Source organism: Sphaerodactylus townsendi, linkage group LG16 (genome assembly GCF_021028975.2).
Source record: "Sphaerodactylus townsendi isolate TG3544 linkage group LG16, MPM_Stown_v2.3, whole genome shotgun sequence".
NCBI classification, from domain to species: domain Eukaryota; kingdom Metazoa; phylum Chordata; class Lepidosauria; order Squamata; family Sphaerodactylidae; genus Sphaerodactylus; species Sphaerodactylus townsendi.
The window spans coordinates 14,257,092-14,279,920 of NC_059440.1; the positions used below are offsets into that span (position 1 = coordinate 14,257,092).

General features: G+C 46.0%; 1 protein-coding gene across 3 annotated transcripts in view; it reads left to right on the plus strand.

Annotated features, from left to right (window-relative positions):
• The window catches only part of ZZEF1 (zinc finger ZZ-type and EF-hand domain containing 1), an 86,342-nt gene extending 72,626 nt beyond the window's left edge, over positions 1-13,716 (plus strand). The window contains exons 48-55 of one of the 3 annotated variants that reach the window (XM_048518730.1): positions 322-699; positions 2,012-2,155; positions 2,889-3,057; positions 3,448-3,546; positions 4,714-4,879; positions 5,511-5,661; positions 6,351-6,422; positions 11,110-13,716. In XM_048518730.1, the coding sequence (XP_048374687.1) occupies positions 322-699; positions 2,012-2,155; positions 2,889-3,057; positions 3,448-3,546; positions 4,714-4,879; positions 5,511-5,661; positions 6,351-6,422; positions 11,110-11,184 (1,254 nt within the window). In that variant the 3' untranslated portion in view covers positions 11,185-13,716. Of the gene's footprint in view, positions 1-321; positions 700-2,011; positions 2,156-2,888; positions 3,058-3,447; positions 3,547-4,713; positions 4,880-5,510; positions 5,662-6,350; positions 6,423-9,627; positions 9,984-11,109 lie in introns of those variants that run through there. The other 2 variants (XM_048518732.1, XM_048518731.1) reach the window with 2 other exon arrangements.
• Positions 13,717-22,829: the final 9,113 nt, after the last annotated feature.

A 22,829-nucleotide genomic window follows, 5' to 3' on the forward strand; every position in this document is an offset into this window, starting at 1 on the left:
GAAGGTGCCTGCCAAATGTCTATAAGCATTTTGGGTGTATTGCTTGCAAAACACTGTACAGCAGGTAGAAATTCTGCATCTGCAGCCTGTCTTGGCTCTTAGCCCATGACGTGTGAGTGTACCAGTTGAATTTTTGCCCTTTACTAGCCAGCTTCTCTTTTCCAAATATTTCACGTTTCAATCCCGATTCAGACTAGTTTGCCAGAGACTGTGCTAGACTAGAGCAATCAGAAAGAAATGGCAAAACAAACAACTGAGCGTTCGGTCAAAAGAGACTGTTTAAACCTGGGCTCTGAATGTCCAGGTTCTAAATCCCACCAGCCTGCTCCTCTCTTGCAGTCAAAGCCAGCCCCCAGTGACAAAGCCAACGAAGAATCCAACCCCATCACTCAAAAGCTCATCACCAACACGGAAAGCGACTTGCAGCTCAGCTACGCCAAGCAGCGCCGCACCAAAAGTTCCGTCCTGCTGCAGAAAGAGCTGGATTCCAGGAGCAAGAAAGTCGTGCGAGGCTACCTCCACCGGGTCAACGAGGCGACCGCTGTCCTCTACGCCAGGCACGTCCTTGCCTTGCTGTTGGCCGAGTGGCCCGACGACGTGGCGATCAGCGAGGAGATGCTGGAGCTCAGCGGCCCCGCTCACATGACTTACATCCTGGACATGCTGATGCAGCTGGAGGAGAAACAGCTGTGGGAAAAGGTAGCCATTTCGTGCGCCGGCAGGACTGTGGTTACGAGTCAGCACAGGGAAGGCTTTCGGAACGGGTGGGAGAATCTGGGTTGAGTCTCGCCAGTGAGGCAAGTGAGATGAAAACTGGGGGCCAGCAAGGTTTGAGGAGCATTGCAAGCGTTTCTGTCACACTGGAGTGTTATTCGGTCCCGTTCTGCACGGGCCAATTAAAATGGGTTGAGGCCCGTTTTAAAAGCGCTTTTTTTGGGTAGTTCTCTCAGAACTCGCCCCCCAAATGTCGCTGACCCTTTTTAGAGGCCAGAACCCGGGCTTAATGAAAATCACTAATTCTGCAACTTTCCCCCTTAAACCTGGCTTGCAAATGCTTCGTGCTTGCCTATGTGAACTATGGCAAGCAGGAGCATTCAATCCCCACCCCCTTCCCTCCACCATTATGGAGGATTCCACAGGCAGCCACCATTAGAGGAGATGCTCTAATAGGTGGCTGCCGTGCCATGCAGGTATGTGGGTGGGGGGGATTCCTCTGTGTGTATGGTGTGGTGTGGTGTGGTGTGGTGTGGTGTGGTGTGTGTGTGTGTGTGTGTGTGTGTGTGTGTGTGTGAAAAACCAGTACTCTTAAGATAAACTGCATCCAAACATAGAGGATCCATTCTTCCCTTTTGATGGAGCCTTTCTCCTCTAGGGATTGGTCAGATTCTGCTACAAAACACGAAAGCCATGTGAAGGACCCCACATTGCCCTGTGGCAACAAGTTCCTTAAGTTAATTACCCGTTGCTTAGAAACCACTTCCTCTTCCTGTCTTGAACTCGCATCTGGTCAGGATGGGGAGGGCGGGGCATCCCAGTCAAGGGACTTGCCTTGCAAGCAGCTCCTGCAGTGCAAATGGCTCCAGCTGGCTCCTGCTGTCGTGCAAATGATGGCAGGGCAGCAGAAACAGGTTTCATGAACCTGTTGCTGCCTGTGCGGAAGAGGCCTTAGTGAGGATTTGAAGAGGAGGAAAAAGACATTCAAGTTATCTAAGAGCCACCTGGTCTCTTCCAACTCCTCATCCCAAGCTGAAAGGGAGCCTGTTAGAAAGGACATGTGATCAGATTTATTTATTTTTTATTTATTGTTTGGACTTTTATACCGCCCCATCCCCAAGGGATGACAGATGACTTGTTCCAATAAACTTCCAGGGCATTTGTCCTGTTTTGTCTCAGTTTGAGTGAAGTTGGAGCCGAGAGCGGAATTGTAGCTCTGTACAGACATTGTGACTTGTGCTCATTGTTTGTGTTTAGGTGTAATGAGAACCCCCCCCCCCCCCGCTTTCTTCTTCAGATTCTCCTGAAAGTGCTGCGTGGCTGCCACAGAAGCATGCTTGCAACGATGGCGCTCACGGCCTGCCAGTTTATGGAGGAGCCTGGGATGGCTGTCCAAATGCGTGAATCCAAGCATCCCTACAACAATAATACAAATTTTGAGGTATCGGGTCTAGTGGCTCTTCTGACACTAGGAATGTGTGAACCCAGTCCCCCTTTGAGTTCCCTTATGAGTCAGTTTGTATATCCTGATTGGAAGGAAGGGAGACCAGAGCAGTAATTCGTGAAGAGATGCAGTGGACAGCCTCCTCTGAGAAGCTGGGTAATTCTACTGCAGTTTTGCTTTGGAGGTGGATATATCTAGACCAGAAGGGAGGTGTCTTACCAGAGAAATAGAAGGTCTGTCTTTCAGGCTGGCATCCATGCTAGGCTAGGGTCTGAGAGCAGTAGCCTACCCTACTACTTTGAGGATCAAATGGAGGAAAGGGAACAGATTCAAGCTTCTTTCAGTCCCCATCGGGTAGAATTATGGGATATAAATGAAGTTAATAAATAAGTGCCACCAACTTGGAACTGTCCCTGGTCCTGATATTTGTGGCTTGGTCAATTCAAATGTTCTTTTCCAGCTGCCCACCACATAAGCATGGAATTGGGCTTCCTTTGCTGCGACTAAGATGAGCCCAGTATATGCTTAGTCCTCAATAGTTACTCAGCTGGGTTCTAGCCCAGAAGTTACATTGAGCTCTGACTCTCCAGCAGGCTGCAGTTCAACCATCCGGTTCGTTCATTAGTTGCTCCCCAGTCCAGTCCCCTTAACGTCTTCTCTGCCTTTGGAGTTGGTGAGTTGGTGCCATGTGCTTGGAGTTGCTGATGTTGGCCTGGGCTCTCTTCCACAGGATAAGGTTCATATCCCTGGTGCTATCTACCTCTCCATCAAATTTGACCCCCAGTGCAACACTGAAGAGGGATGCGACGAACTGCTCATCTCCAGCAGCAGCGACTTGCAGCATGACCGGCACAGCTTCAGTGGCCCCCCACATAAGTGGACCGACTTTGAGCTTCCAGGTGAAACTCCTTTTGGACCCCTTTCCTGTGCTGTGTGTCAGCGTCGCTTGATTCCTTTGGGTTGTGTCTCGGAGCCAGCATAGTGTAGTGGTTAAGAGAAAGTGCACTGTAATCTGGAGAACTGGGTTTGATTCCCCGCTCTGCCAGTGGAGCTGTGGAGGCTTATCTGGGAAACCCGATTAGCTTGTGCACTCCAACACATGCCAGCTGGCATGTGAATTCACCAGATAAGCCTCTACAGCTCAACTGGCAGAGCGAGGAATCTGTGATTGGCTCCTTTGCACTCCCGTTTTTGGAAATGTTGCATGTGACCGTTCTGTAACTGTCCTGCCGTTTTTGGTTTAGCCTGGTGTTCCAGCTTGTGTGAATCTTTCCTTTTTTGCTTGTCAGGAGATACGCTGTACTATCGATTTACATCTGACATGAGCAACACAGAGTGGGGCTACAAGCTTACAGTGACGGCAGGTCATCTGGGGAGGTTCCAGGCAGGTGAGCGCTGTTTAGGGTGGTGCCCTGAAGCATCTGCTAGTGATGTTCTTTTGAAACCAGGATGTCTTGGCATCAGATCTGTCCTCTACATGGATGTACTGGGGGTGGATAACAAGAGTTAACATGATACGTGGTCAAGCAGAGACTTTTGTGTGTGGTCATTGCCTAGGAGGGATCTTGAAATATGATTTGGGAGGGGGGTTGAACACCCATCTGTTTGCCCGGATAAAATGTCTTCAGTATTTTGTAACTCAGCGGTTCCCAACCTGGGGGCTGTGGAGGGGCCACAAAGTTATTGCAAGGGGTCTGCAAATCCATACACACACTCATCAGCTATCGGTTTTAACAATATGCATTTTGTTCCATTAATGAATACTGTCGTACGCCGGTTCTCGTACTTTTGTCACTTTATGAGAAGGCAAGGCTCACTAGAAAAAACCCCCAATAATGCTAGGAAAGATTAAAGGTCGTAGGAAAAGAGGAGTATCCAACATGAGATGGATTGATTCAATCAAGGAAGCCATGACCCTCAGTTTGCAAGTTCTGAGCAAGGCTGATAATGATAGGGCGTTTTGGAGGATATTGATTCATAGGATCACCATGAGGCAAAAGCTCATGATAGCACTTAACACATACATACAATAGTACAACTGCTATCATTGTGGGGGGGGGGGGGGCGCTTCCAAAATGTTTTCTATTGAAATAGGTGTCCGTCTAGTCAAACAGGTTGGGAACTGCTGTTGTAACTCATAAGTTTCTAGGTGGGTGAAGAATTGAGATTCTTTACTCCCCTTCATCTTCTTGGTGAAGGCAAGTACCTTTTTGGTACTGGCACCAGGCAGGGCCTTTTTGGTACTGGCACCAGCTCTCCCTCATCTTCATTTCTGAGGTTTAAGCACTTCGTTTCCACATTCTTTGGGGTGTTCTGATTTTTGGGGGAAAGAATTCTCAGCCTTGACTTGGCTGTCATTGATGATCTACCGCCAGCTGGTTTGGTTATACTCTGGCACATATGTCAACGCTGCATTGTTTTCTGCATCACTTGTAGCAAAAAGGCTGCTTTTAGAAAAGTTGGGAAGAAAGCCTTTTAAGAAATAGTCAGACTGTTTTCCAGAGAAGCAAAAAGATGCCCTAAAAAGCACCCCATGGTTGTATTTTGAATCCCAGGGTTTGAGATCTTGAAACAGATGCTGTCAGAGGAAAGGGTGATCCCTCATATTCCACTGGCCAAAGTTTGGGAGTGGCAGGTGGGCGTGGCCTGCCGACAAACCGGCCACCAGAGATTGAAAGCCATCCATTTGCTCCTGAAGATAGTGCAGTGCTGCAGCCAAAGGTATGGGTACTAATTCTCCATTTCATTGCTGATATTGCCTGCCCTCATATCTGCACAAACGAAAACCACTAAAATCCCCGGTTTTATGGTTTTGAGGGTTACAATTTTAACTTTTTTTTAACAAAAACCTTTTAAACGTAATACAGAAATGATAAAGCAAAGAATAATTGCTGCAAGATTTTTTTTTTAAAGATGCCAATTAAAATCATCTTGAGTTTGCTCTAATAACTCCTGGAACCTAGTTCCTCCATAGATACTTCCTGCCGGCCTAAGTACTTGTTTGCCACAGAACCAGAAAACTCCCCTGTCTTTTGGCTCATTTAGATCCACTGACTTGGCAGGACGAGCTGTACAAACTAGAGGACAGGATTTGATTCCCCACTCTTACTTGAGCTGTGGATGCTTATCTGGTGAACCAGATTAGCTTGTGCACTCCAACACATGCTAGCTAGGTGATCTTGGGCTAGTCACAGTTCTTTGGAGCTCCCTCAGCCCCACCTATCTCACAGGGTGTTTGTTTCGGGGGTGGGGGGGAGGGAAAGGAGATTGTAAGCCCCTTTGAGTCTCCTTACAGGAGAGAAAGGGGGATCTAAATCCAAACTCTTCTTATTCTTATTCTTGTTCCTTTTAGGGACTGTGACCTCACGTTACTGAAGCCGCTATGGCAGCTTTTCACGCAAATGGAGAACAGCTTGCGAGCAGACCTGACCAAGCTGGGAATCCTCCTCCCGCTTCACCGGGCACTGACCGAACTTTTCTTCGTTACTGAGAACAGAGTCAGTGTAAGTTCCCCTTGTCTCTCTGGGTACTGAGAATGGCTTGCAAAATAATACATTTCAACTATTTGTCTGTTCCTCTTGCTCTGTCTCTTCCTTTTGCAAAGGGTTTCCTAGGTAAGGGTTGCAGATTAAGATAATGGCAGCAAAATTCCCTGATATGGCAATCGCAGCGGAATGCTAGTTTTGCTTTCATGAGGTTCGCTGGTTTTTTAACATTCTTTTCCTGACCAGCCGAAGCATTAATGGCGCTGCAGTCCCCAGATCAGCCGTGCAGGAAAAATTTCCTTTTGAAATGCAATAAAAAGTAGCAGAAGTGGAAGTTACAGACTTTGTGGCTTTTTATATATTTGTTTTATATTGTATTTTAAATCATGGTTTTATTGCTTATTATTACTGTCCACTGCCCTGAGCCCTTCAGGGGAGGGAGGTCTTAAAGTTTTTATGAATGAATGAATGAATGAATGAATGAATGAATGAATGAATGAATGAATGAATGAATGAATAAATGTATGTATGTATGTATGTATGTATGTATGTATGTATGTATGTATGTATGTATGTATGTATGTATGTATGTATGTATGTATGTATGTTAGTTAGTGGAAGGATATATCTACCTGTCCCATGAATTCATAAGGTTACCATGTAACCCAGTAGTGTAAATACTTGTATTTTTCCCTCCACACATGCAGGAACTTGGATCTCTGCAAGAATACTTGCTTGCCTTAAATACGGAAGACCATCTTCACCACTGTACAGCACAGGTAAAAGTTCCTCGCGTGTTTGATCACATCCCTCTTCTTTGGCATGACTGTTAGTCTGCAGAGAGATTCAGGACACTTTGCTCCTGGGAGGATGAGTGTCAGTTTTCTTCAGCCAGTAAATGTCATGTGGCTTTATGTTGACTGATAACTTTTTGCCTCTTTGTGTCCCCCAGAATTTGTTCCCATGCTTCTTGTTTAGAGCCATTGTTAGACACTTGGATGTACCGGGCAGGCTTCCATTTATACCCCCACAGCCCTAGGGGGAGATTATATCCCACTAAAAGTATAGATTAAGAATTTCTCTGGGCTGGCTTTGTAAGAAGTGGTCATTGATCTGGAGTGACCTGTAAGCAACTGAAAGATGGCTGCTCTTCACTAAAATGGATGTGAGTCTCTCCTCCTGAGCTATTGATTTTAACTAATGTTAACTTTATTTTAACTCTCTGCCTCAGTCTGTGGCAGAAAACTTTCACTTCAAGGACAAAAGCCTTTTTATACTTTTTAAAATACTATCTGCTAAACTCTCACCTTGAACGGACACCACTTTTATGCAGTTAGCAGCAGACAAGCCTGATAAGCTCTCCTTCCTGCCAAGTCGTTCGGTCCGTTAACACCTTAAGCTAAAATGCCAAATGAAAACAAGACAAAAGCAACTAAGAGGAAAAAGAAAACAGATTCATTGAACACTTCAGATCAACCTAAACGGAAACAAAGTAAATTAACCTTATTAACAGTCCTGCACGCCGAGGAGCCCCGCCATACAGAAACCTGCGCTCAGAACAGCGTCTCTCCTTTAGAAGAACTTGCTGAAACTGAGGAACAAGCCACAAAATGGAATTGTTCTAAGTCTGAATGAGCCCTAGATGATAAGGGTTGTCTCCCCTCCTTCGAAGAAAATCTCTTAACTAAAATGTGTTTCAAGCTGGCTGGCCAATCGTAGCTTACTGCTTGGACCTTACAACTTTTATTAGTTAAAATGGACTCTTTAATAGAACAGTTTGAGAAATTTTCTGATTCACTATTATTAGCTGTTTTGGACAAAAAGAAGATATTAAAGTTAGACGCATCAAATGATCTCATAACTACAGAATATAATCCCAGATGTTCACAGAGGACTGTATAGATTAATAATACATTTAGGGGCCTTTGATGGTCTCTTTCAGGCCGCTTCCGAGGTAAATACCCCTAAAAATTTCCATTCATCATAATGAGGAGCTAACTATGGCCATAGTTGACTCCATTCAGTTAAAAAAAATTAGACCCCCTCATTTTGCCCCCTATTTTTCTCACGATTCCTGGTTTGACCAGGAATGTTACTCCTTGAAAGTGCGTCTCCGCCATCTATATCGACAATTTATTGATAATCCAACACAGGTAACCTGTGAAATGTATTTTCTTGGCCAGAAGCATTTTCAGTTGATAATAACTGCAAAAAAACACCACAGCTACCACAAAAACTGGAACACATTAATTCACATTAGTTCAAGCCACAAAAGCCAGAGACCCCAAAGTCTGGTCTTTGATGTCTCCCAATCTAACTTCAACACTATCAATTCTGTTATTAGCGCTGATGTATGGTGGAATCATTTTCATAACATCATCTTCGACGCTACACTTTCTCAACCTTCAAAGATCCAGCAATGCTTGAGCTGCCAGAGTAGCCACTAGTGACACCAGATGAGATAAACGATCTAATGAACCATCTGAAGACGGAAGCCCCCTAGCCCTGATGGGTTGCTCCCGGAAATCCTTGTGAACTATCAAGATCACTGGTCACATGTTCTTGCTAACCTGTTCACTATGATTGACCAAAATGGTGTCATGCCCAAAGACTGGACTTCTGCTATAATAGTTTCTATTTTCAAGGAGGACAACCTTCAGATTCCGTCCAGTTATAGGCCTGTCAGCCTCTTATTGATCGTTGGCAAATTGTATGCCCTATATCTTCTAAAAAAACATTGTAGTTTGGGCATCCCCTTTTCTTGAGCCCACTCAAATTGGTTTTGCCAAGAGACATCCCACCTTTGACCACTGTTTGGTTCTTAACCATCTCTCTGAGAAATGCAACATTCACCGTAGGGGCATATGCTGTATTCCTCGATTTGAGGAATGGTTTTGACTTGGTACCCAGAGACTTTCTCTGGCAGAAGCTGTCATCTAGGGAAATGGACCCTTGCCTCCTTACATTAATTAGAAGGCTTTAATACCAGCTGTAGAGTTCCTTACTTATTTAATTTGTTCATCAGCAACTTACCTCCACTTCTCCTAGACATAGATGGACACCAGCCTTTTCTGAACGCTCAGAAGATCTCAGTATTATTATATGCTGATGATGCAGTTTTGCTCTCTCAGACCCGTGTTGGTATGAATCCCCTTTTGCGGACCTTTTCCAATTATTGTCTATGAAATGCCTTGGAGATCAACTACGCAAAGTCCAAGATAATGGTATCTGCCAAATCATGGAAACCTGAGCAATGGGAAATAAATGGGAATATAATCAAGCAAGTACCCATTTATAGATACTTAGGCCAGATACTGAAATGGCCAGTGCAAATTGAGCAAATTAATTTATTGACCAAATGAAATACTGCTGCGATCAAGTGCTTCTACTTCACTAAAGGAGGTCAGTTTATACCCTCTGCAATTAAAATATTTACTACTAAATTACTTCCCAAGCTGCTTTTTGGCACTCCAATATGGTTTAGTGGCCCTTTTAAGGACCTAGAAACAATTGAATCTAGGTTTTTTTGAACTCTTCTTGGCCTACCAAATTGTGTAGCATGCCATTCCCTATGCCTTGAACTGGGCTTAAACCTCATAATATCTCGTATCTGGATACTGACTTTGCAATTCTAGATACATCTTCATTTTAGAGTGAAGCCTGGTAGTCTGGCGTGGCATGGCTTCACTGACTCCTATCACTCTAATTGGGATTCTAAAATACTTAACCAAGTTAAGACGCTAGGTTTCTCTTTGGACTTTTTTACAAATCAAGGCGAGGCTCAAATCCTCCAAATAATAAAACAAAGAATATTGGATACTGAAAAACAAATTTTGTCACCTCACACTAATAGAACATGCTCACCATTGATCTATGGGATTCCAAGGTCACCCTGTGGATCTTTACCAGACTTTTTTTTCAACCTCACATCCCCAGTTTTAAGATGTGTCTTTATGCAGGCTCGTTTCAACATTCTCCCCACAGCAACAACTCCAGGAAGATATCTCCACATCCCTTTGCATGAAAGGTTCTGCTCCTGCCCCTCGACTTTGAGTGAAACGACGGAACGTGTTCTACTGCACTGTGCCCACCATATTGATTTACATAAACAATTTATTGAGCCGCGCATCAATTTAAGCCCTGCTCTCTCCGACAGGGCCAAGATTCAGATACTTTTAAATGATTGCTGTTCCGAACGGACTGAAGACGTAGCGAAGTTCCTAGTTCTGGCTTTGTTAAAACACTAGTTACTTTGACTTCTTATTTTGGTTATCCTTGTTTTAAAACTCTGATGTATGCCTAATAAAGCTGATTGATTGATTAGTTTTGATACTCCCATTTCTCAGAAACTCCTTTGTCCATAAAAGAACTGTGCCACCTCGCAAGCATGTCATACACCTCCAATTTCCTCCTTTTTTCTCTCCAGCAGCATTCAGTACCTAGACAGCAAAGTCTCTGACTTTGCCCACTGCTCCCAATAATCCTCTGGAGCAAGCTGGTGGCCTAACTTTTCCAATCCATTCACCTTCAAACACACCTAACCGTTGCAATCTGAAAATAAAATGTCCTCCCACTATAGGATCATTTGGAACACCCTAAGCCCACAATTGTGTAACTGCCTTTGGTTAGCAAGGCTACGAATTCTCATGCAGGTGTTGTGCATTTTTCCTTTTAAGACATAAATTGATAAATTGAGGGTGTGTGTGTGTTCATCCATAGTTCTTGCCCCGAACTGCTTTTTGTCCTCATCTGCTTGAGTTTTCTCCCTCGTTTCTGCCCTCAGGTCATCCAAGGGAGCTTATTAGGTATATAATGTGCTGGCATGAACAAGCGTGGTTAAGAGCAGGTGGATTCTAATCTGGAGAACCGGGTTTCATTCCCCACTCCTCCACCTGAGTGGCAGAGGCTTATTTGGTGAACCAGATGTGTTTCCGCACTCCTACATTCCTGCTGGGTGACTGTGGACTTGTCACGGTTCTTCGGAGGTCTCTCAGCCCCACCTACCTCACAAGGTGTCTGTTGTGGGGAGAGGAAGGGAAAGGAGCTCATAAGCCACCTTGAGTCTCCTTACAGGAGAGAAAGGTGGAGTATAAATCCAAACTCTTCTTCTTCTCTATTCTGAATTATTTGCTGTCAAAGCAAATGGTTACAAAAGAGATATCTTCCCTGCTGCTGCAGGGTGCCACTTAACTGTTGCATTCGGTCTCCAGAGAAGACAGGGAAAAGGGGGAAGGAAGGCAAGGAGGAAGTCATTCTGTGCCCTGTGGGGTTTTGAGTAGTCCCATCTGCCCTCCCCATAGCATCGGGTCAGCCTTGCCTTGTTGGACCAGCACTGTGCAGGGATGAGAGTTTGCTATTTTGACATTGCGCTTGGCCTTGGCCTCTCTGACACTCAACTCTTTTGCTCTCTCTCTCTCTCCCTCCCTCCCTCCCTCCCCTTTTCTCTCCCTCTCTTTTTCCAAACAGGCCCTGAAAAACATTGCTGCTATTAGCCTTGCCATTAACTATCCCAACAAATCGACGAGTCTTTGGAATGTTTAATGAACGGCCTCGTGGCTTTGGGATAGGCTAGTTTCTGTCTGCAGGAACCTTGGCACAAGCGCCGGAGCTTGTTTCAGTCTCGGGAGAGCGAACGAGAGACAGAGAGAGGGTCCTTCTGCTTCAGTGTATGTGCACAACGCAGCCACCCCCCAGTGTAGATTCTGTCAAAGCAGCAGCGCACCTCCGAGGAAACGGGGCACACTCTCTCCAGAGCATCTCGTGTGTCACCTACAGCTATGTATGCACTTCTATTGTAGCATGTCTGTTGGAACAGTATTTACTTCCTTTAACATTTCAAAACAAACAGAGCGAAACGGAAGAGTATAGCTTCTCCCTCCCTAAAGGAGAGGAACCCAGCCCGCCCGCCCGCCCCCCCCCCCTTCTGGTCATCACCCCCGGCCCTGCTGGATTGCCTCCTACCGGAAAAACTGGACAGTTGATTGGAACTGAGCAACTGGAAGCGCCATTCTTAACCTGAGCGTCCTGCCATGACACCTGCTTTGCTCAGGGCTCAAGAAAGGACAGAGCAGGATTTGGGAAGAGGGCAGGGGGTGCACAGCATGGTTGCGTTACTTCCTGTCCCTTGAGAAAAGTTGGCATCGTCCCAGCCAGGGAATCAACTTGCAGCAGCCTTCTCCAGTAAAGTAAAACAACCCAAATTAAAAAATAGATACATAAATCTTGGAACTAAAGTGTGTGGGGTGGGGCAAGGAGGGGTAACAGACGACTGTTGTTAGGGGGGGAAGAAGTCAAGGATGCTTCCCCCCAAGGTTGCATCAAGGAAAGAGTTGTTGGTTGTTGAGGCCGATGTCCCAGCTCCAGAACGGCTAGCGACTCCCCTAACTTTCTTCATGTAGCAATAACGGTGTGGCTCTTGCTCAGGAAGGAGTCTATGCAAAGGCCTCTTGTGTTGACGTGAATCGGCTCCAACCTCTCATCGGAGGCAGAGGCTGGCATTTTGCTCTCTTCCCAGAGGCAAACAGCGAGAAGGGCCCAGTGCTCAGCCCCCAAGTTGGATGTTGCTGTCTTTCTCACACCCCAGGTTGGCAGAGCTTTAATGCTTTTTGGAATTTGAATTCCAGGGAAAAAATGTGCCCGGGTGGATCGAGGCTGAAAGGCACCCGCAACGAGTGCAGTCAGATGGGGATGGATTTGCTTGGGAGGAGGGTTTTCTTCAGGAGGGTCAGCTACTTTTAACACCGGGTGCACAGGAAATGCCTGCTTTGGGGAACAGGAGAGGTTATCAGAGCCATCGTTAGGAAAACACAATTGTAGGAAGAATAGGTTCCACGGTTAGGCTGTTAGGAGCATGGCTGCAGTAGCACTTATAAATATCCAGTGTCTTATAATAGACACTGACTTGGTAATGCAGAATATGGTGATTGGAAACATGGCCTTCTGACGAAGGAGAGAGAGAGAGAAGCAGGTAGTAAGTTTGCATTAAGGTGCGTCTCAGGTTGTTGTGCATTTCCCATCCTGTTGGCCGGGTTTTCGTTCAAAGCGTACGTAATTGTGGGAGGCGTTCCCCGTTCCCCGAGAGCAGGACAATCTTGTCTTCCTTAACCTATCAGGCAGGGTGTGGAGAAGATTCAGATGAAGCAAAACCAACTGTTCCTCCTCTGTGCACGTGGTGTCAAGAAGGGCTCAAAGATGATCGTTGGAATTGTGGAGTTGTCTTTGAGAAACACGGAGGGTTCCTCAAGTAAACAATTGACCGAAGGGTAGCTGGGCTTTTCAAAGATGTGGCTGCAATCTCCATTCCTTCCTTCTGCCTCCCCCCCTTTCCTAATTCTTCAGGGTCACTGCTTATACAAATGCCCCTAATCCTTTCATGACCTCATCTATTCTGTTTGACTCATAATCATATGCATAATAACCTCTCTCAAAATAATCACACAGACTGCTTATCCTGGACTTGGCAGGTCTGTTATTTTAAAGCCAGTAAAGATTAGAACCGCCCTCCCGTCCCCCAGTGTGGAATTTGGTGGTCCATAGTAGACAGTGAAGTCTTTTTTTATCATCTCTGCCCATATGGAGCATCTTCAGAGCTTTGCCTTTTAGCTAGAAATTGAAGCGAAAAGGGGCAGGACACACTTTGAATTAGATATTTCTCACAAACTTCTTCTGAATTCCTTAGCAGATTCATTTAAATGCAAAAAACAACAATGGAGATTTGAACTTTATACACATTCGGGGGTGGGTAAGAAATGTGCCTATAATGACTGTGTGTGTTGAAGTCTTATTATGATGTATTAAGAAACCACCGTCAATCACCCTGATACAACTTTCAATAGAAACACTTTTTTTTTTAAAGGTGGTTTTTAATTTTCTTACGGGTTTTTTTTTTTTTTTGGACTTCACAGACTTTTTGTTGTGTGAGTGTGTGTTTAACATCATTAAAAACCAATCCCTTCAATTGATTACCGTTTGGTTTAACGTGTATTAAAGAAAACAATAGGCTATAGATGCGGTGGATATATGCAGATGAAGAATTATATTGTAAAATTCTATTAAAAATGAAAAGTACGAGGAGGTGGGTCTGATTCTTCAGTGTGTCTGCTGTGAGGGGGGGAACACAGTTATGGCTGGTTAAATTTGGAGATCAATGGAATAAGACCTTCCTTTAGCAGCAGTGGCGTAGTGGTTAAGAGCAGGTGTACTCTAATCTGGAGGAACTGGGTTTGATTCCCTGCTCTGCCGCCTGAGCTGTGGAGACTTATCTGGGGAATTCAGATTAGCCTGTATACTCCAACACATGCCAGCTGGGTGACCTTGGGCTAGTCACAGTTCTTCTGAGCTCTCTCAGTCCCACCTACCTCCCAGGGTGTTTGTTGTGAGGGGGGAAGGGAAAGAAATTTGTAAGGCCCTTTGAGTCTCCTATATGAGAGAAAGGGGGGATATAAATTCAACTCTTCTTCTTTATACTGAGCTGAACCAGTGGTCCACCTAACTTGATATCCATTACCAGTGGCTCATCAAAGTCTTGGGTAGAGGAGAGCCTTCCTTCTTAAGAGAACCAGCATGGTATAGTGGTTGAAAGCAGGTGGATTCTAATCTGAAGAACCGGGTTTGATTCCTCACTCCTCCACCTGGCAGGGGCTTATCTGGTGAACCAGATGTGTTTTCGCACTCCTACATACCTGCTGGGTGACCTTGGGCTAGTCACAGTTCTTCGGGACTCTCTCAGCCCCACCTACCTCACAAGATGTCTGTTGTGGGGAGAGGAAGGCAAAGGAGCTTGTAAGCCACCTTGAGTCTCCTTGCAGGAGAGAAAGGTGGGGTATAAATCCAAACTCTTCTTCATAAGCGGAGGAGGATTGGCCTGCTTGTCTTAATATTGTAATTAGTTTCCTGTGTTATTGATATAAAGCATTTTCGAAATTCATCTTTCTCCCAGATAACTGGGGCCCAAAGCAGGTAACAGCATGAAAATCAGTACATCATGGCATAATTCTAAGAGTAGAAATTAAAACAACCAGCAGAAACGCTTGAAAGGGCAGCAGAGAATGCTGCCTTTCAAGATACCCACAAAGCAATCCTCTTAAGGAGCGGAAGTCTTTTGCAAGTCTTTTGAAACTGCCAAACCAAGGGCTTTGAATCCTCTGGAGGGCAGTTCCAGAACATTGGAGCAGCCACAGAGAAAACCTGCCTGCAAGCAGCAGCCAGCCATATCCTGCACCGAGCAATGCTGCCAGAGTCCCATCTGGAAGAGTCCCATCATGAAGAGGTGGAAAGGTAAGCACTGGCATCTTGAACTGGACTCAGAAATCATTGGGCAGCTGGATTTCACAATAGGTCTGATGTGATCTATGTGAACATAAGGAGAGCCCTGCTGGATCAGTCCAGTAGTCCGTCAACTCTAGTCCAACATCTTGTCTCATACAGGGGCCAACTAGTTCCTCTGGCGATCCAGGAATAGGTCTGCCCTTGATAGTGCCTGCTAGGCCTGGCATTCTCAGAGGTCAACTATGGAGGTTTCCTTTGGTCACCATGTCTTGTAGCCATTGATAGACCGATCCCTTCGCGAATTGGTTGCCCTCTTCTGCACTTTTTTGTAGGTCTGCAAGATGTTTTAGGAGATAACAGTGACCAGAACTGTATGCCGAGTTCCAAATGAGGCTACCACATAAAATCTATACAGGAACATTTTATGAAGGGCACTATAGATCAATACAGAGGGGAAGCATTAAGGTTGCAAGAATAATGTAATGAGTCTTCACTTGCAGAGGGCGTGGGCCTGGGGGTTTGTAAGGCAGACCCACAGGGGGATCCTGCTGACTTCTCACTATTGCAGCTATGTACATTTTTAATACATTCATTCTCCTTGCCTTCTTTAACAGCCATTTTTAAAAGTTACAAATCATAGCCCAGGCTAGGAGTGTATCCCTTGGTTACAGCATGGGCACTGGCCAGTTGATGCTGTCCATGGCGACTTTTTGCTGAAAAGTTGCTGCTTGCACCTGCCCACACACACTAAATTTTGAAAACAAAAAGGTGGATTTATGTTTGGTCATGTTTCCCAGTTGCCTCCACAAATGTCTTTATTCTGGTGGATTTGCCTGGCAGCAGAGCAAAGGAACTTATTTTTTTGACCCCCAGAATGTCAAATGGTCCCCAGTTTCTTGGATGCATCTTCTATGCTCATCAGTGTCTCAGACCATTCTCATGGGAAAGATGTAATTAAGAACACCTTGTTGTGGTGGGTTTTCCGGGCTGTGTGGCCGTGGTCTGGTGGATCTTGTTTCGCCTGCATCTGTGGCTGGCATCTTCAGAGGTGTATCACAGAGGGAAGTCTGTTACACACTGTGTCCAGACTTCTCTTATAACAGACTTCCCTCTGAAGATGCCAACTACAGATGCAGGCGAAACGTTAGGAACAAGATCTACCAGACCACGGCCACACAGCCCGGAAAACCCACCACAACCAGTTGAATCCGTCCGTGAAAGCCTTCGACAATACATTAAGAACACCTTGTCTTTCTGCCCAAGGGTGTGTGTTCCCATGCACCTGTTCCAGGAAATCCAGCAAGCATGCCTTAAGGGCTCTGCAATAATTTCCTCACCCACAGATCTGCTGTCTGTGTGAAGCTCTGGGAGCTCCCGCTGAAGCAGCTGTGAACCTCTTCCGTAGGCAGGTTCTGTATTTGTGTGTGTGTGGGGGGGGGGGGGGAAGCGAGATTGTTTATCTATGTACATCAGGCTTATGTATCCAATAATACCCCAACTGCTGCCCTGGATCTCTCACAGCAGAACAGACTGTATAAACGGATACTCGCTCGCCAAAAATAAGAGAGGGGAAGCACGAAGAACACCTGGGCCACACAATTCGTTCCAGGGCCAATCCCAACTGTTCAAACCTGTTTTGGCATATCATATCACCCTCCCAAAGTAATGGTCCACCCTGACAGATTGCTAGATCCCTCCAGGGATCTGGGAAACATCCTTCCAGGAGCTTTATATTTATACCTATGACTAAAAGGGGCACCGTAGCCAAAATATAGAAGACTTACCACGGTGGACACCTGTGACAGAGACAGAGATTAAGAATATTATCGCCCAACTAAAACTGGGGAAAGCACCCGTAAAAGGATCCCTTCAAAGGCCATTAATTTTTTTGGTGGACTTTTGGGACCCTATCACCACCTCTTTACCTGCACTGATACCTGTGGACATATCCCCAGTGGTTATAGGTGCACCTCCCCACATATAGTAATGGCAGATCTTCCAGGTGGTGGCCAGAGATCTGGGGTCTGGGATTACAACTGATCTCCAGGCAATGGAAACTAGTTCACCTGGGGTAAACAGCAGCAGTGGCGTAGTGGCTAAGAGCAGGTGCACTCTGATCTGGAGGAACCGGGTTTGATTCTCCGCTCTGCCGCTTGAGTTGTGGAGACTTATCTGGGGAATTCAGATTAGCCTGTGCACTCCAACACATGCCAGCTGGGTGACTTTAGGCTAGTCACAGCTTTTCGGAGCTCTCTCAGCCCTACCCATCTCACAGGGTGTTTGTTGTGAGTGGGGAAGGGCAAGGAGATTGTAAGCCCCTTTGAGTCTCCTATAGGAGAGAAAGGGGAGATATAAATCCAACTCTTCTTCCTCTTCTTCTTCTTCTTCTTCTTCCTCCTCCTCCTCCTCCTCCTCCTCCTCCTCCTCCTCCTCCTCTTCTTCTTCTTCTTCTTCTTCTTCTTCTTCTTCTTCTTCTTCTTCGGAAGGTGGACTCCCATTGAAGTCCTGCCCCTTTCCCAAACCCCGCCCTCCTCAGGCTCCTCCCCCAACATCTCCAGGTATTCCCCAACCCGGAACTAGCAACCCTGCCATGTCAGTTAGTAGCAGCAAAACAAATCAGAATACCAGTGGCTTTTTCTGTCCCAGTACGAAGCACACAAGGGAAAGATTAAACCCCTCCAACACAGTTCTCTTCCGTTCCTAATCTCATTTCCCGTACCTTATGCCTGTTGGTACTCTCTTTTTCTTCTACTGTCGACGTGTGTGGTCAGCGTGCTGGATACTCAGCATTGTTTCGGGGACGACCTATCCAAAAATGCCAAGCAAGACTACAGGCAGCTGTCATTTCATCCGGCACGGCCTCTTTTGCTTCTCGCCACGAAAATCGTTTTGGCTGTGAACAGTGCGTGGTGACTCACGCGTGGAACTTCTGCTGCTCCTTGGCAGGCTTTAAACAAAACCCATCAGCAGCGCGGATACTTCTGGTTCACTTTTGTACTGCTGGAATCTCTGGGCAGAACTGCCCATCATCTTGGCAAATGTTTGTTCCAAACCTATAGCGGGGATGTGAATGGGGGTGGGAGACAGAAGGCCCTTGAAGGTGAAAATCAGAGGCGAACACTTGCCAGTTCTCTCCTGGTATTGCCTAGCGTGCACATTTCCTTGGCATCTTCCCCTGAGCTAAATTTATCTCTGGTTTCAGAACCCAACTGGAGAGATCATGATTAAAAATAGGCAGGGGGATCGATTTTGGAGAGCCAGGGTGGTGTAGTGGTTAAGAGCAGGTGGACTCTAATCTGGAGAACCAGGTATGAATCCCCACTCCTCCACCAGATTTTTATCTGGTGAACCACATGTTTCCTCACTCCTGCACAGTGGTGGGATTCAAATAATTTAACAACTGGTTCGATACAAGCACCATTTTAACAACCGGTTCTGCTGAAGTGGTGCAAACCGGCTGAATCCCACCACTGCTCCTGCATCCCTGCTGGGTGACCTTGGGCATCATAGTTCTCCCCGAACTCTCTCAGCCCCACCTACCTTACAAGGTGTCTGTTGTGGGGGAAGGAAGGGAAAAGAAGTTTGAAAACCACCTTGAGACTCCTTACAGGAGAGAAAGGCAGGGTAGAAATCCAAGATTCTCTTCTTCTTCATACTGGCATTCTTCCCAGCAGGTTCCCCTAGATCATAGGTGTCAAACTCGCGGGGATGATGCTGGCAGGGGATGATGGGAACTGTAGTCCATAACATCTGGAGGGCCGCAAGTTTGACACCTGTGCCCTAGATCAAAATTTGCCTTAGGAAGAAAATATGGCATTTCAATACAATACAAAACAAACCTGGTTCACCATATTAGAGTCCACCACTCTCAACCACTACACCATATTGTCTGCCTGTGATCAGCTGCTAGCATGTTGGCATCTGTTTAGGTCACAGGTGTCAAACTCGTGGCCCTCCAGATGTTCATGAACTACAATTCCCATCAGCCCTTGCCAGTAGAGACAATGCTCATGTAGGGAGGGACTGGTTGGAATTGTAGTTCGTGAACATCTGGAGGGCCGCGAGTTTGACACCCCTGGTTTAGGTGTATATGCCGTGGTACAGTACTCAAATGTCTGATTAAAAGACTGGGGACAAAATGGTTTAAAATTAAATAATACTTGTAGTGACTGTAACTTGACAGCAGGTGGTAGTATTGTGCTGTTTGGATAGCTACAGCATTAGTATAAAAAGGAAGGCCTTCCAGTTGAAAATTGTCCATCCTTCATTTGATTCTGTTGCGCCTGGGAAAAGAGATAAGGGTGGACCCCCTTTCTTAAAAATCTGCATCCACAAATTAAAGCTCGTCGCATCGAAAGACTCTTCTGGAAATGGACTTTCTGGAAAAGACCCGGCCGGTGCAAGTCTTTCAGTTCCTTAGCTTTGAATTCAGATTCTCCCAAAAAATATCAAAAACTTCACTGCCCTGAACAGTTAAATGAAATCAGAATTGAGGAGTTTGGATTTATACCCTGCCTTTCTCTCCTTTAAGGAGTCTCAAAGCAGCTCACAGACTCCTTCCCTTCCTCTCCACGCAAAGAGACACCTGGTGCGGGAGGTGGGGCTGAGAGAACTATGACTAACCCAAGGTCACCCAGTAGGCTGCGTGTGGGCATGTAAGGAATCAAAATCCAGTCCTCCAGATCCGAATCCTCTGCTCTTAACCACACCCTACAACATGCTGGTTCTCCACCACACTGCTACCGTGTTTCCCCGAATATAAGACAGTGTCTTATATTAATTTTTGCTCCCAAAGATGTGCTATGTCTTATTTTCAGGGGACGTCTTATTTTTCCTGTGTTCTGTTCGTCGGGCATGCTTCCAAACAAAAACTTTGCTATGTCTTACTTTCGGGGGATGCCTTATATTTCGCACTTCAGCAAAACCTCTACTATGTCTTATTTTTCGGGGATGTCTTATATTAGGGGAAACAGGGTATCAGTAATGTTGGGAGCTACCTGGACCTCTTGCTTTACACGGGACTGCCCTTCAAGGAGGGCTTTTAAAACGAGCTTTGTCAAGCGCATTTCCTATTCCAAAGGATTTGTTCTCTGAGAAAGCGGCACGCATTCAACAGTCCTCTCTCAGACTTGTTTTGAGACAGCGGACATCAAACAATGTTGCATTGTTTGGTGTAGTCCCAGAGCATAAAGCGTGAACACCACTTGGGTCTGCCCAGTTCCTGTGGAAACGCCTGGTTCTGACTGATTTACGCGTTGTTTAGGTGCTCCTTGAATTTGTTTTGTTAGTGGAAAGAATGTTCCCAAAGTGGGAACCTTCAGATGGGCCACAATATCCTGTAGGAATTTAGTTTTGCATCATTTTCCACCCCTTGTTTCCAAACAGTTTGCCAAGATGCCCCAATGAACTCTAATGATAAATGCCAAGGGGGTGCAAGTTATACGTCAAATCTATTTGATTTTTGCCTGTTCCTTTCTCCAAAGACATTGCAGTCCCACCCAAACCCATTCTCTCCATACTGTTCTTGCATTACTTTTCATCAGAGAGCCAGTGTTACTTTTCATCAGAGAGCCACGGTGGTATAGTGGTTAAGAGCAGGTGGATTCTAATCTAGAGAACTGGGTTTGATTCCCCACTCCTCCACCTGAGTGGCAGAGGCTTATCTGGTGAACCAGATGGATTTCCGCACTCCTACATTCCCGCTGGGTGACCTTGGGCTAGTCAGTTCTCTCTGAACTCTCTCAGCCCCACCTACCTCACAAGGTGTCTGTTGTGGGGAGAGGAAGGGAAAGGAGCTTGTAAGCCACCTTGAGTCTCTTTACATGAGAGAAAGGTGGGATTTAAATCCAAACTCTTCTTCTTCTAAATACCACCTCTTTGTTCGCCCAGTATATCCAACAACAACAACAACAACAAAAACAAGATCTAGTTCAGGTATTTTTGAAGGTTTCATCTCCCTCCCCCCACTTTCAAATGCTAATGATAACAAAAGGTAGTCTGGTTTTGAATAGCAAAACTGAATGGAGATGAAACAGTTAAGCCCTCCCCCCCTTTGCCTTCATGTCTCCCCTAAGGCAAATTGAGGCTGATAAATATGAAACATGCCAATTATGAATGGGCTGAGATGTGTGATCTTTATTTCATTGATGTGAACCCCACAGAAAATAAAGGGATCTTTATCACTGAGGACTTGCATATGAAGGGAAACATTAAGTTGAAGACGAGGAAGACTTCCCAGGCAAACAAGCATCAGATATGAGTTCTCCATCAAGCTGACTGTACAAAATGAAAACTGGCAGCTCTCTCTTCTATTGTGAAGGGCCTTGCGGAATGAAAGCGCTGCTATAAAATGACCTTACTAGGGCCAACGTGGGCTTTTTTCAAAGAAGACTTGGGCACAGATTGTCCCTGGGAAATACTGGGAGGCCCTCACTGAGGCTGTTCTGCTCTTGGATGGATGGAAAGCTACTAGTATTTCTACAGTGCAGTGAATATGTAGAAGTGACCACGGTTCATGGTCAACTGAGGCTGGAACCTGGAACGGCCTAGTTTGTATAGTAGTTTGTGAAACTTTGTTAAATGTTGTGCATGGCCCATGGTTGGTTGCCATGGTAACTGAAGAGTGCCTCCATGTACGAGGCAGCAAACATCTGGATGCTGGTATTAGAAGACAACATCAGTAGAAGGATGTTCTGGTGGCCCTCCAAGATTGCTGGCCGACCACTGTTTGAAACAGGATGCTGGACTGTGTGGACCACAGCTCAGATCCAGCAAGGTTCTTACGCTCTTCAAGGTCACTTGATTGTGACTGTATGCATTCACAGACACAATGTGGTACAAAACCCAGGAGTACGAATGATCTTGATCGGTTATTATTAATACGGTCAATTGCCATGCCTGCAACAGGGATTTGTTTCTTGGCAGCATCCAACCAGCTGCTGAGGGAAAGATGCTGGATTTGATGGACCTTTCCGTTGGCCCCAGAAGGGTCATTCCAGCGTCCGTCCACCAGGTGCGCCCTTGAGCTCCCTCGCTTATTTCTTAAGTTCCTTCGTTTGTCTCTCCCATTGTTAACTTGTCCTCAACTCCGGCTTAGCAAATATTCCATGTTCTCAGCAGCACATTGCCCTAATGTGAGAAGATGGTTGTCAAGGCAACTATTTCATTAAAGGAAATGGCAGGGTTTTAAGGCCGTCAAATTTCTCCAAGCGAGGGGGCTCGGGGGCTGTCACGAACAGCTCTTGCTACTGCCCTACGGAGGGTTGCCAGTTTCTTCTGGCATTCTTAAGCCAGAACCCCTCTGACATCCACCTTCACATTCCTGTTTTCTCATGCCCAGCACCCAAAGCGCCTCTCGTTCCACAAGAAACTCATGAACTTTTTTTTAAAAAAAAATGAAAAAGCAAGCGTGAAAAACATTGATGGGAAACAGAGGAATGCAACAAGGTATTTTGAATTTCTGCAACATTGCTTGAGAACTCCTTCCCAGAGGTGGAGCGCTCATGGGGACATGAGGGGTCATATGTCCCCGGATGCACACCAGCTGATCACGTGGGGGGCGGAGAATCGCCCCCTATACCCCTCCCCTCAGCCCTGCCCCTCCAGGCTTCTTCTTCGGCCGACAGGGGCTCCAGCCAGGTAAGTGGGGGGAGGGGGCGGTGGTGGCAGTGGGGAGGGGCAGAGCAGGTTTTGCCCTGGGTGCTATTCCCCCCCCACACACACACACACGCATGCCTCTGCTCCTTCCCAAGGGGCCGTTTTCTCTAGAAATTGAACTCTTTTGCCTGGAGATTAGTTGTCATCCCAAGAGATCTCCAGCTCCCACCTGAAAGTTGTTTATCTGCTAGGAAAAAATGGGGGTTGGTACAGATACCAGTACCAAAAAACTGTACCAAATTTGTGGTGGTGGTGTTTTTAGT